Source organism: Pavona decussata, unplaced genomic scaffold, assembly GCF_977016875.1.
Source record: "Pavona decussata unplaced genomic scaffold, jaPavDecu1.1 SCAFFOLD_11, whole genome shotgun sequence".
Classification (NCBI taxonomy): Eukaryota; Metazoa; Cnidaria; class Anthozoa; order Scleractinia; family Agariciidae; genus Pavona; species Pavona decussata.
Window position 1 is genome coordinate 1,212,501 of NW_028145434.1, and position 14,607 is coordinate 1,227,107.

At 38.5% G+C, this 14,607-nt stretch overlaps 1 protein-coding gene across 1 annotated transcript in view; it reads right to left on the minus strand.

The window, feature by feature from the left end:
• LOC146488106 (vacuolar protein sorting-associated protein 52 homolog) overlaps window positions 1-14,599 on the minus strand; it is a 21,390-nt gene extending 6,791 nt beyond the window's left edge. The window contains exons 1-16 of the mRNA XM_085121389.1: window positions 14,452-14,599; window positions 14,238-14,313; window positions 12,123-12,175; window positions 11,390-11,465; window positions 10,793-10,860; window positions 10,246-10,275; window positions 9,464-9,547; window positions 9,310-9,371; window positions 8,532-8,682; window positions 8,141-8,241; window positions 4,995-5,127; window positions 2,929-2,986; window positions 1,866-1,999; window positions 1,306-1,461; window positions 871-989; window positions 114-237 (exon numbers count right to left, since the gene is read on the minus strand). Coding sequence (XP_084977515.1) covers window positions 114-237; window positions 871-989; window positions 1,306-1,461; window positions 1,866-1,999; window positions 2,929-2,986; window positions 4,995-5,127; window positions 8,141-8,241; window positions 8,532-8,682; window positions 9,310-9,371; window positions 9,464-9,547; window positions 10,246-10,275; window positions 10,793-10,860; window positions 11,390-11,465; window positions 12,123-12,175; window positions 14,238-14,313; window positions 14,452-14,574 — 1,548 coding nt within the window. The 5' untranslated portion in view covers window positions 14,575-14,599. The remainder of the gene's footprint in view (window positions 1-113; window positions 238-870; window positions 990-1,305; window positions 1,462-1,865; window positions 2,000-2,928; window positions 2,987-4,994; window positions 5,128-8,140; window positions 8,242-8,531; window positions 8,683-9,309; window positions 9,372-9,463; window positions 9,548-10,245; window positions 10,276-10,792; window positions 10,861-11,389; window positions 11,466-12,122; window positions 12,176-14,237; window positions 14,314-14,451) is intronic.
• Between the last annotated feature and the right edge of the window lie 8 nt (window positions 14,600-14,607).

Consider the following 14,607-nt stretch of genomic DNA (forward strand, 5'->3'; position numbering starts at 1 on the left):
AATTCCAAACGGGCTGGAGACAAAGTTCTGGCTCAAGTGCAATACTGGAAGGTAAGTCAAGGAATCCGCCCTCGCACACATCAAAGTATGGTTAATTAAGAGCACTAACTTACATAATGCGGTCTTATATCAATGACTCCGAGTCTTTGAGGATCTGTGTTACGAACGCTCTCCACGTTTAGCTCCACTACATAAGTGAATCGAGGCCAAGACATTTCCAGCACGGTATCCCAGTATCTACAGATGAAATGTAAGGAAAACGCTTACATGTAAGCGTGGTCAGAGGTTAAGGTACCTACTAACTGTTTCTCTATTCCTTTTGACGGGGAATAGACTACATGGATATGTTCTAAGATATGACTGCTACGAACTACATGTAGTGCAAGACACTGTAGAAAGCGTTGCTTTACTGAACCAAAAAGAAGGAATGGCTAAAAGTGTTCGCTCTAAATAAACTATTTATATCTAAATACCGTTTCAAAGGTCCGTGAAGGATGAAGTTTATAGCGACTTCCGGAAGGTACCGATAAAATTTGACGGTTGTCAATAGAACCCGAGACCCTCTGAAGGTAACAATTCCTTGAATGGGGGAGGGAGGGAGGGAGGGAGGAAGGAAATGAATTGGAGAAAAAAGGGGGTTGGGAGGGTGGGGAAAGGAGGGCGAATGGAAAGACCGAGAGAAAAGAGGAAGAACAGAGGGAGGATGGGAGAGAAAGGGAAAAGAGGAAGGAGGATGAAAAGAGAATGGAATCAAGGAGGGAGAGCGAAGAAGGGAGAATGCGAGAGAAGAAGGAAAAAGGAATTGTTCCAAGAGGGAACGAATGAAGGACAGCCAAAAAATGTTGTTTACTGAACAGGATTACAACTTACTTGTCCAGTGCTGGTACGCTTCTCTTGTGCATCAATATTCTGTATCGGTGAACGATGTGAATGCACAGAAAAATTCCAATAGCATCAAAACAACTCTCCAGATACGTGTCCATTTGTTTCTGTTGACGTAAAATTACAGCATGACTTCAGTTAGTATTTAACATGAGCCTCAATTGTTTGCAGGTAAAGGTCACATGGATGGTACAACATCCACCATACTGGAGAGCAAGCTACGTACTGGGACACCCAAAACAAAGGAAATACAGGATTGACTGGATGAAGTCGCTCTCTTTTGAATGTCCCAGTGCGCAACTTGCTCTCCAGGACGGCCGGACTCTGTACCATGTGACCGTTGGCTGCAAAGGCCCCATTACACAGAGAAAAAGCCGAATTGGCGGCCTTCTGCATGTGAAAGCCACAACACAACGTACTCACCAGAAAAAGTGATAACGTTTTGCCAAAAACTGCGGTGAACAGATCCTTGGCCGCATTATTTTGAGCCATGAAAAAATCGGCTAAAAATAAGTACTCCCTGCAGCTGTTGTCAAGCAGTGCAAAGTGCATGCTACGGAACAAACTTTCAAAGGAAAACTGAAAAACAAGTAAAAAAAGTTCAGTTGTTTTATTTTATAACAGGCGCTAAAGAACATGCAATTGAGTTCCGACGATTGGTTATCCTGGAATAAGAACAGTTATCTTGAGGCATAATAGCACTATTATATCTAATATCTCTCTCCTACACGCGTCTTTGAAGACTGATATATCCGTAATTCACTTGCTCCAAATTCTCGATCTAAGGAATTTTGCTGTAATTGTTTTGGGTGCTTATCCTTATTCCGGAATGAGACCCAGACCAACTAAACGCACTTCAATTTGGCGACAGAAACGTCACAGACAAGCCTCTCTTACAGTGATGCTCTCTCGAACTCTCTAAGTCCTAGGCGCTAAGAACATTTGAAAAAAAAACCACAAATCAAAACAGAAACCACCGTTACCTTTTTTTCGCTCTTTTGCGCTGCATGAGGCACGATAACAGGTTCTTCTAAATCAGTTGTAAGAACGTTTCCACGGCTTCCCAATGTAAAAATTGTAGAGCGGTTCTTTAACGCAACTTTTGCGGAAAAGATGCTTGAGAAACGTTAAGGATTACAAAGTGGGACAACACATGATTGCTTAGCGCTGGAAAATTAAATTCCTTATGTGTGTGGCAGACACCTTGAATCGGGCGAACGAGAAGCGATATCAAACAAGCGAAAGAGTCTTTTAACCGATTTCCATGAAACACCTCGAAGTCGGTTAAATACAAAGGAAAAAAAACTCGGTTGCGCCTCGTTTTTTTATCCACCTTGTCAGTGTTGTCACTTGTCAGGGTGACGGCGATTATCAGCAATTCTTGTTCGCCGGGACCCCACTTTCTGTCCGTAATAACAGGGTGTCCGGCCGGAATAGCTTGGTGTGTCCTAAGCGGGAGTTGAGTGCAGCTGCAAAATATGCATTAACTGCAAGCTAGCGGCGGACTCGGTTCTTACATCTAGAAGCTTTCTATACCAGCTGGAAGACAGCAAGAAGTCGTTTTATTGTCATGGCTGTATTGTATATAATCGCAATTTGTGAATTAGCTTATTATTATTTTATTTTATTTTATTTTTCTCTGCATATAATTTTAGTTATAGTTTATTGATTTTTTTTAGCATATGATATCATTTGTATATGGGGCCTCCGTTGATAACAGTAATTTCATTGTAAATTAGCTGAAGGTGCTACCCTATTCAAATAAAGATATGTCATGTCAATAATTCATTGAAATGAAGCACTTTGGCGAGGGAAAATATGCCATAAAACAACAACAACAAAAGGTGTCTAGTTTTTCTATTTGTTAAGTAAGGATTTCCTTTACTGCCATTAAGCCCATTGTTTGATAGTCTAGTACCATATAAACAAAGAAAACAAAAGAGAAAAATCCTTAAAAACTAACAAATTAACAAATCTTAAAAACTAGCAAGTCATTTGCAAACCAAAACCACGTGAAGCAATGACTATGTAATTGTTAAAGGATATCTCTCTTCGCGTTGTCCTCTACTCCCATGAGGTCATCTCTATCAGCCAGTTCCTCGAACTACGATAAGGAAGCAAATTTGAAAAAAAGTTAATTCACAACAATAGACTTGTAAACAAGAGAAAATAAGGGGACAGAGAGGGAGCCCCCAGTATAGCCCTTGGGATATGTGAATTTCACGCGTTATTTTTTGACGTCGTGAAAACGGAGGTCTGTTTCCCGAGACGTTCGCAAACGTATCTAGACGCCTGTAAATGCCACTTAGGAAAGCCATACTGAATATTCAACAGCTACCAGAACAAAATGCGACGTTGGCACCCTCCGAGGACTTTCCATGACGTCACACTGACCGTTTGCGGACGTCTCGGGAAAGTGACATCCGTTTGGACGATGTCTTAAAAAAAACATAATTAATTAATTAATTAATTAATTAATTGAATTTCACCTATCCCAGCAAACGCCGGCGCCCTTAGTTTCCCTCTCTGTCACCTTATTTTCTTTTGCTTGTAACTATAGCTGTAATGTACACCTATTGAGCCTGGTAGCTTCCAAGTGAGATGTCTCTAAAGTTTCATGTAGTGTTAATTTACTGTACTATAACTACTATCTGTAACCAAGGCAAAATTTCTTCCAAGTCTTGGATACAAAGACATGCAACTCAACCTTCAAAAGAACAAAACGGATCGAAAGTTTAATTTGAGAAACTAGGTAAAATCCACCGATCACTTACGCCCTTCCTCCTTGAACCTTTCAATTTAAACTCGGTGATCGGTCACTTTAATGTTTACTTCCCAGTTTTAAAAATCTGATTTTTGTCGGAGACAAAGTCTAAATTTCAATTCTCTTTTCAACTGGAAACAACATTTTTGTTTTGGAAAAAAAATCAGACGAGTTTTGTCAACGCCCTCTCGTACTATGTAAATAAAATCAACTTTTTTTGACAAGAGTGACTCTTAAAAGTCTGTTACGACTGACAAACTTGTGGCCCTTAGATTCCGGATCGAATTGGAATTTGGAAATGTTGGTTTTTGACGAGAGGGAAAACCCGGAGTACCAGAGGAAAACCTCTGGGAGCAAGAACGAGAAGCAACAACAAACTCAACCCACATATAACGCCATGGGAGGCAAGTGCGCAATCCCTGCTACCCAAAATAAAAGACTGCACATCCAGCAATTTAACACCAGTTTCTTCCAGAGGTCGAGTTTCCCTTTAAGGTGGCTGAACACAGTTTGCGCGCGCTTTACAGATTCTGTAAGTGATGCTATTAAAGCCGCGCCAGGGTTGTGGTACGCAAATACGGCGGTCGATAAAGTGATCCCTCAATTTCACATGAAATGAATAATAAAGTTAAGTTTTGATCCTAAATAACTTAGTTTTTCGTTTCTGGACTCTTTTTCTTTTCTTTCCGAGCGAAAAAGTCATTCACCAAGACCTTTTGCATGCTTTTCATCTTTGCCATGAAACCTAATTAAAGCCACGCATGCGCATTTGACCAAAAAATCGTGACTGGTTGTTTTCGTGGAAATGAACTGTTTTCTAAGGAACCGCTCATTAGAATTCCCTGAAATTTGGCATGAAAATAGTTCCCTAAAAGCGTAACTTACCTACAAAGAGAAACCTAAATCTAACAGAGGGTATCTTCACAAAACATTAAAATGCAAAATCAATATTTACAGGAGATCTCTCTGTTAAAATTACATGAAAATAGCGCAACTGTGTCAGTGTTTTGTGAGTTGTTCTGGATACAAAAAATGGAAAAAATCTAATGAGTGCATTTTCTAAAGATAAAGGAAACCTACTATTTATGGACGTTTAATAGTTTGCTGCGTTGCCATGGAAACGATACTTAGCTCAACAAGACGTACGAAAATACATTCTTTCTTAGTTGGTCTTACACCATACCAATTTTGGGCGTCCAGAAATACATAGTTTCCAAATAACGTCTTCTAACATTTGTACACTAAAAAACTGTATTCGGCCACCTTAATACCTTTTATATTTGTCTTGATGCCTTAAGGAGAAATTAGATGGCAATTATTGATAAGCCCTAGGAAACGTTCAACTAACCTGTAACTTTAGGAGTTTGGAGATGTAAGTCTTAAAATACGAAAAATAGATCTTGCTCATGGTGTCGATGTATTCATCTCTTATTTCTCTCGCAACTTGGCGATGATGGGCCATCAGAAATTCGTTAAAATACCTGAAAAAATACCATTGCTAATTATTAAAATTAATGTTGCATTACCCACGTTAGTAATCAGGGTTTTTTGTGCATGTACATGTAAACAGGTATTCTTAAAGTGCCTATGAACCGAAACTTGTTTTCATTTAGTTTTAAAGTTTGCCTTTAAAAATACAGGTTTCCAAAGTTTGAAAACTGTAGACTTAAAAATGACGATTTTACAAGCCTTTAAAGTCGTGCTATTTTAGGCCTGGGGCAAACGTCGAATCTTAGTCGAACTTAATTCGTCGAAACTATTAATTTTGAAATAGGCGCATGAATGGTGCGACGTTTGCCGCAATTAAGTTCGACTCAAATTAATTGGTTCGACTCCAACATAAGTTCGACTTGCCAAGTCGGATAATGCGACAGTGGTTCGGCGTTACAGCAAACGCCGTTCTAAACACGCGATGAACTCAATTCATAAATCATGCAAATTACAAAATAATTGATTCAAATGTGATGGACTGCGCAAAAGTCACAAAAATACCAACTCCCCCATCTGCCAAACGCTATTTCCCCCCCTGACGAGCATGCGCTGTACAAAGACAATTTCGCGACCAGAAATGGCGAGCTATCGAAAGTCATTGCTGACATCGCACAGCGTGATGGAAATGTGTTTTTCGTGTTTCATGAACACTAAATATAAATGATTGAAATGCGAATTGCTTATTTGCAATAAATGCTCAGTGTTTGAGTGTTTTTTTTCTATTTTTCGCAATTAATTGCCAAAGAAAAGCCCGATGAGCACTGTATTTCGGCATTTCGCTAGCAAGTCCTAACAATAACTAGCCGCACATCGAGTGAATAGGGACCTTACGAACGCAAGACGGTGACACCAACGCAAACGTCATTTGAAAGTATAACTTTATTTCATTTGTGCTACTTCGCGATTATTTTAACTCATTCAACTTGTATACACAAACGACAAACTAGCCAGGAACCAAATTGGTAGGAGTACCGTTCAAGTAAAGGAAGAGAATGAAAAATTCACTCCTGTGGGTTCACGTTCTCAACAAAACCTTGAATTTGGTCATTTCACGTTGTTGTTTTGCAGAGGACGACAAAGAAATGTACCAAAATTTAAAACGCACGTGCAGAGCGATTGTTTTTGCTCATTAAGCTTTTTGTGTTGTGGCGTTGTCGTCGCCGTCGCCGTCAGGTGTTTTCGTAAGGTCCCTAATAGCACGGGGACACGTGCTTATTCCCGTGTTTCACGAAGTGCAACTTGAGAATTAGGGTCTACGCAGACGCTTGCTACCACACTGGAATTAAGTCGACTCTTTGTCGAACCTATTTTTAATAAATTCGACGCGACTTAGATTCGACGTTTGCCCTAGGCCTTACTCTCAAAAATGGTACTTGAATCGCGCGGCCAAAATACCACGTGATATCAACCTCTGACGTCACTTTGTTGCCAAATTCGTTCCCGCAATATGGAGGAAAAGAGGCAGCGAGGGCGGTATTGCGTTGCTGGTACGCCAAACCAGCAAAGCTGCCAAAACAGATCGTTTACCCCGGGTATACGAATGTACCAATTTCCCGCTGATCCGGCTGTGAGGGCCAAATGGGTCAAGTTTGTCCGTAGACATAGGCATGATTTCAAGAACCCGACGTCAAAATACACTTCACTCTGTTTGGCTCATTTCGAGGATTCGTGTTATGAACGCAGTTTAACCGTTCTAAGCAGCATGGAGGCCGCGTGGATGAAAGTAAAGTATTGCCTGAAAAAGGACGCGATCCCAACGAGGGATACTATTACTCCACCAGGTCAAGAAAAACTTAGCGAGCGAAGTAAACGACATGTGAGACAAGTTTCATGCGTCTTGAGGTTCGTCTTGATATGGCGTAATTTCGCTATAAATTACATCGTAATCTTCATCGTTTCCCTCTTCGACATCTTCGTCCTCGGAATTACCGGACATATCTGAAAATTCGCTCATTTCTGAATCACTAGACATGTTTCCTTTGACAACGCAAACAAACCCGTGGCAACGAAGTGACGTCACGGTTTGGTGAATTTGGAAAAATCTCGGCCCATTCCCCTGACCATTTTAGGGTAAAATAGCACGACTTTGAAGGCTTGTAAAATCGCCATTTTTAAGCCTAGAGTTCTCAAACTTTGGAAACCTGCATTTTTTTAAGGTAACCTATAAAACTAAATAAAAATAATTTTCGGTTCATAGGCACTTTAAACTAATTCTAAACAGGAAAAATTCTTGGTGCATCAAAGACGCTTGCTGGTGAAGAGGTTGGAGGGCTGCACTTTCAATCGACGATCGGTGGTCAGGGATTCTCCTCTATATCATGTTGAGCAGCGTTATTAGGAAACTACTTTACATTGTGTATACCAGCTAACAGGAGGAGAGGGATGGGTGGGGGGAGGTAACCTGCGGTAAACTAGCGTGCCATACATTTTAAGCAAACCCAGCAAAACCGGTTCCCACATAAATAGTTAGACCTTATTTTGGTACATAGGTCTAAATACCTTTTTGTTAACTTATAAACCATCAGTCAGGCAAACCCCATACATACCTTGAAACATACGTACAGCATACTGTATAATTTAAGCATGTTTTTGCTATTTTTGTCGCAAATCTCAAGCTCCGTGTAATATCAAAAACACACCAAAGACATGCTCTTAAATCGCGTTAGATATTTTTATTAGCAAACATCTCCGGGAAAAAAGAAAACAGCGTTGGTTGACGGCGAAATTGGTTTGACGCAAGTATATGTATCAAAATTAGTTACTGTACCTGCTGCTTCGAAGAACACAGTTCACGTGTTATTGAAAATTGTGGTACCTAAAAATGTACGTGTAATTATCAAAGCTATGTGTTCTTTCTTTTCAAAATAACTCTTACAAGCGTTATTCGCTACATAATCGTGCCGCCTACCCTATTAACAAACAGACGCAAACAAGCAGAAAAAAACAAAGAAACAACATACATACTAACAACTGAGTATTTAACTAACACCAGTAGTTAATTACCTAAACTTCAGGAGAGCATTCTGTGGAATCTGGTAATTTGTCATTGGACGACGAAACTGGTAGATTTTCTGTAAGACAAAATCTCTAATCTTCTGGACAGCCTGAAAGACAGGAACGCATCAATTGCTCAGTTTTTATTAACTATGCCCACGAGAAGCAACAACTCCGGCTCTAAAAGTTCAAAACTCTTTGTCGAAATTTCATTCCTTGTGAAATTTTCAAGTTCTGATGTTCCGTCCGAGTACCTGATACCGCGCACTTATAAAAAAGGTTGATTTCAACAAGGGTGCTTTAATGTCAGAGGGGTAACTTGTGATCCTTCTCACTCTCCATTCCTCTGAACGTTTTCCTGAAAAGACACATCCACAAGATGATCCATCCCTGAGGTTACCTTGACTTTAAGCTTTTCTAGCACATCTCCCACGTCATTGACAGACAGAGCCCCTTTAAATGATTGCTCCTTTGCAAAGTCTATCTTGTGGTGCAGCTCATGCAGCTGTTCAATGAATGTCTGTTCTGTGACTGGCGTTTCACAAATGTGTCTACATATCAAAAGCACAAAAATTTCATAAACTCTTACATTCTTACACAATGCGACTACAGGTATCAATTGAAGATTGAGCACAGCTAACTGGATTTCATCCTGATGACAGATCTCCGTTAATGGCAGACTATAAACTTGCCTTTTACAGTAGACTGTCATAGCTTCTGTACATGTATTTTTAATGTTTTCTTTTCTTTTTGTCCTTGTTTATTTTTTTCTTTTTCTTTTTTAGGTGTGCGTATTTGCTGTAGCTCTTTCTTTCAAGGACCTGGCGTGGCCTAGTGGTATGGGCGCCGGACTTGAAATCCGGAGGTTCCGGGTTCAAGCCCCGCCTCGGCCGCGCTTGTAAATAGCCAGCTGGTTTGCCTCCTGGCAGTTGGGATTTTTAACCTGTTTTGTTCGATTTGATTATTATTTGTTTTCCGTTATTTCTGAGTGGAATGCCTGTAAACTAGCTTTGGATAGTTAAGTGCATTTCCACTATAAACAAAGCATTTTTTTGTTTTCTTTAATTGTATTTTCTGCGCTATAGTTTATGTCCTTCATGTCTGTAACTTCATTGTTATGCTCTCCCCTACAACAAACAGTGTTTAAAGAAAAGGTCCCAGAACAGTGTTCAACTTACTTCACCATAGTATCTGTGATGACCATTTCATCCACAAACTGACTCAACTCACCCCTGACAGCCTGACGAGAAACATTCGACAAATGGATATTAAGCTTTGTTAAGTCCGATAAACTAATTTAACGTCCATTGAGCCCAAAATTAACATACTAACCTGTCTGTTTTTCAATCTAATGTTCATTGACAATGATTGTTCCTGAAGAGTTTGGATTTCAGAGCTTATACTGCCAAGATCTTCCTGATAAAGGCAAATAACAGTCATTACTTTACACTTCATTCTGTAAGAAGAGAAGATGTAGTGCTATACTGAGTGGGGACAGGGGGGGAGGGGGGATATCAACCCCTAACACTGCTTTATGACTTGAATTAAGAAAAGATCGAAAAGATAATGCCGAACTACCCTCCCCCTTCTCAGTGATCTAATGGTTTAGGACCTCAGGTGTCATATCTAAAGTTTGAACAGTACACTTAACTTGGTTGCAACCACCATGCACTGTAGTTTCACACAAAAAATCATGTATCATTTTATTTCTAGGAGGAAGCAGTAATTCTCCTAATGATAATGATAATTATGAAACATGCAGGATCATAACGCATTTAATGTCAAACAAGAAGGGAATTCGGTCTGGGTTGGAGAATGTAGAAGACCCATTTCCCTGTGAGGACATTGTTACATAGAAAAGGTAGTGAACATTAATTTTTTACATCCATCTATGGCTTATAAGTATGTCCACCAGACAGAGCTTCAGAACAGGAAAGCCCTTAGAAGCAGTGTTACAGTTATCTACAACTTACTTCACCTAGAAAATAACAACCATTGCTCCAGTCTCTTCCCCTGTCACCGCCCCTGTTCCCATCCCCCCACATCCCTAGTTTTTATCAACATAAATTAATTGTCACCAATTTTACAATGACAATATTGCATTTTCTGCTTACCTGGAAACTTGTAAGCATTGTTTCCATGCTCTGTTAATAGAAAAGTTTGTTAAATTTCAAATTGATATTAATAATTGTTTGTACAGTGCAAGACTAGTGAATTAAAAACATCTTACATTAATCATTATTACAATGTATTTGTTCCATCCCACCAATGCATTAGACTGATTCTGCGCATAATACACGAAAAAGCTAAGGGTTCTTTCATATTTCAATGATTGTACTGTAGTCACGCAAATAGTTCTTAATTATGAGTAGAACAATCCGCTGCACATATTTCCAAAAGGATCATTGCATGAACTGTAGTGTCAATCAACAAGGAGGGAATGAGCAGGAATTACAGTTCCTACATAACAATCGCATGCTAAAAAAATGTGACATTCATGAGGAAAGTTCAGTTGTTGCAACACAGAATACAAGATTGACAGCACATAAAACAAATATCTGGAAAAAATTAGATTGGCTATGATTTGAGTAATTAAATATCTACAGTCATGTACATTGTAACAGTTTTCCGAGACTTATAACAAGTGAAAGAAACAGTTACCTCAAGAATAGTGTCACATGAGGCAATCTGGTTGTGGAGGCTTGCAATATTTTCACTTTCTTTAATATCTTTAAATTTTAGTTAAGTTTAACTTTTAAATTACACACAGAAATGTCACTGAATTCACTGTCACAATGATGAATGTGCCTGTAAATTTGTATAATGTATCATACTTGTTGGGCTACTGGTACATAAAGTCCACAACTATAAGTACATGTACAGCTGTAGCTTTTGACTACATGTTCTACTGTCTTACACATGTACATGTAGCTAGTAGCTGAATAAATAGAATGAACAGAGCAATGCTCAGGCATCGTACCCAGCTCAGAATAGGTGCTTTGTAGATGATTTGGGGCTTTCAGGGAATAGGAAGAGTGCCACGCTTGGATGTTTGATAATCTGTGTATGTGATGTGTGTCTGTTATAATTCAAGTGACTGCCTAATGTGGATATAATGTATATTAAAATTGAAAGCCATCCTCTACGAAGTATCTGATATTAAATCATAAGCCACCGATTTTACACTGACAGTAAATGGTTACGTTTTATAATTATAATAATTATTATTGTTCACTAGCTGGATCAGTTTGAGGATACAGTCCAGAATAGAGGCATTCTCAACCTCATGTAATTCACCTTCAATTTGTCTTGAATATTGCCTAAGGTCCACTCCCTAAAACATAATCATATGATAATCAGAGGTTTGTTAAGCTACATTGTAGATTGAAACAATATTGTTCACATTAGCCAACTAGTAACTCCATAAAAAACTGCCACTGATGGCTATAGTTATAATAAATCATCTGTGTGCTATTACATGTAGACTTACAGTCTACATCATACATGTGCATAAACTACCAAGAGCACAGTTTTAAAAATATTAATGTATTTTTTGGTGTTTGACATAATTTATTTGATAAAAAAATAACAGCTTGATTTAGCGGTACACTTCTCAGGTACTACTGAAACCAATATCAACCCTAGTATACTGCAGAGGCACGTCACTTTCCCTGTTTGATTTTGGTAATTATCAAGTACTTAAGCTTCTATATCCAGTGTATGTACCGGTGTGTGTATTGCACAGAGAAAGCTATTCAGTCTATACCTGAAGAATTTTATGTGAAGTGAATTAAAAACAATTTTGCACATATTGATTCAATTTCATGGGTTATGAAAGAAATAGCTACAACAACAAAGTTTATTTTCACATAGAGGCTGGTACAAGTTACAACATTGACCTAGGTTAACATAAACATTCACTACACAAACAAAAAGAACAGTGTTTAATATTACCATGACGAATTCATCAAAATATAATAAATGAACTAACTTTTTCCAGAGCTTCTTTCACCAACTCATCTTCCAAGTTTTCTTGTATATGTACTGAAAGTACAAAAAGAGTAACAAATAATGTTCTCTTCCTTTACTATAAATTTCTATAAATATAATCAACTACATCTAGGACAAACAATTTTAAATGCAGTCCCATATGGATAAAAGCGAAGATTGCCAGAGCGCATTCTGGGTACGTCCATTGCCGAAGATATGCCGAGAGTTTTGAAGTTCTATGCTGAGTGGCTGTCATAGCACTTACACCACAGAAATATACAGAAATATGCTGCCCGTCACCAACCTTGTCACCCAGACTCCCTTCCTCCCCTGCCTGCAGTAGACTGTAAATCCTACACCAGGAAAGAAATCCTGGATATTTTTTTAACACCAAGAGTCCCTTTGAATGGGTAAAAGGTTTTAAAAGCCAAGTGAATTTTTCTTCACACCAATGCCTTTTAGGTAATACATCTGTCTTACACTGCTTAAAGCCAAAGTCCATGATCGACACCACTAAGCCAAGTGATTTGGAAACCAACGCCAAAGATATTTGGCATGGTCTTCATAAAATGCAGCCTGAAATGAATGATGTCGCCAGCTAAAAAATTACCAGCTGATATTCAATAGCCAACCACAGGCCTATTGGCTGACAAAACAAAAAAAATATGCTCTTCTTTGTGGTTTGTACCACTGTACGTTGTATATCACCAGAAATATGGGCTATTAACAGACTTCTATAGAATACAAGGCCTGACGTATTCACATACCATTGAATAACAATTTGATAACAATAGTGCCCATTGTTATATGTTTTGTTCTATAATAATAATAATTTAAAAATTTATAATGCACAAAGTATCTATATAGATATAACCAAATGTGCGATAAATATATCTTATTCGATGGTTTTACATATAATACGCGCGGATATTTTGCGAGTTGCGTAGTATTTTTCCGAGCCCCGAAGGGGCGAGGAAAAATACGAGCAATGAGCAAAATGTCCGCGAGTATTATATGTAAAACCATCGAATAAGAGATTTATTATTCCACTACAAAAAGATTTTGTTATTTGGGCTTCTCTGTTTTGGTAACAGTTTTGAAATACACCCGGCATTAACTGTCCATCGGTATATGGCGCGTACGAATGATGTAAACAACACAGAAAGCCAGTTAAATGTCTTTAATTTGATTAGATAAAATGAAAAGATAAATGACAAGTGATTGGCATGCTTAAAACTTGTTTTCGAGTCTGCATCGTTTCAAAAACTATTCTTCGTCCAGTCCGGACATTGTTGCTCCTTTTTTCTGCCTTTTCCGTCCGTATTCGCTCTGTTGTAAACCGGTCAAACCGGGACACTACAGTGTATTACGGTCTCATATTTTGCGCGTTCTCTTGACCTTATTTGGTGAAATGACATAATAGTGGAATAATAAAAGAAATAAATAACCAATAGAATAGTGTAAATAAAGTATACATTAATTAGAAAAACTTACTTAAGAAGTAATTATAAAAAAGTATGTGTGTGCAATAAGACGTAGAAATAAATTAAGTCATAGAATAGTGAATGTACATGTATCCATCAATAACATTTAAGCTTAAATAGTATGTATGGAAAAAGTCCTAGATCCTTATTCAAATCTGACCCTTATTATAACTAAAGTTAGATTGAAAAAAATAAGTCGTCTCTGACACATGTGAATGAAGTAGATCAATGTGGCTCTATATTCTAAAGTTGCTTTAAAACAGATATCAGTTCCATTACATTGGGCCATTCCATTTAATATCCGCACCCCCCCCCCCCTATTGAGGTATTACTTGAAACCCCCCTCGGTATGGACCAATATGGGTGCCCAGGGACCAATGTTGGCCAATATGGATACTCAAGGACCAATATTGGCCAATATTGGTGCCTGGATACCTATGTTGGCCAATATTGGTGCCTGGGTACCCATATTGGTCCATATCCGAGGGGGAGTTTCAAGTAATACCTCAATGGGAGGGGGGGGGGGGTGCGGATATTAAATGGAATGGCCCATTATACACGTAACCATCATAACGTTGTAAAGGCTTAAATTTATATAATTATTTTTATTGAGAACTTTTTGCTTTACTTACCGTCAACTTCATCCAAAATAAATTCGTCTTGAGAAGTCAGATCTAGCTCGCCGAGATCAAGATCAACTTGCAAATCCTGACCAAGGAAGTTTGGAGAAGTACATAAAAAGTAATTGATATATGATAAGCTCATATAAATATGGAGTGAAAACGTTAAATTATTCAGCGTCAAAAGTAAATAGATGTCTTTTGATAAATACTGAATATTGTTAACCTCCTCTGCTTCGTCGACATCATTGGAAGCACTTTCGTTTGTATCTGGTATGCTTGAATTTTGTTTATTTTCTTGATGGCCGTCCGCCATCTTTATTTTCTCGGCGACCAACTCTCCTGTCATATAACCCTCACTGCAGTGTAGTACTGTACACTA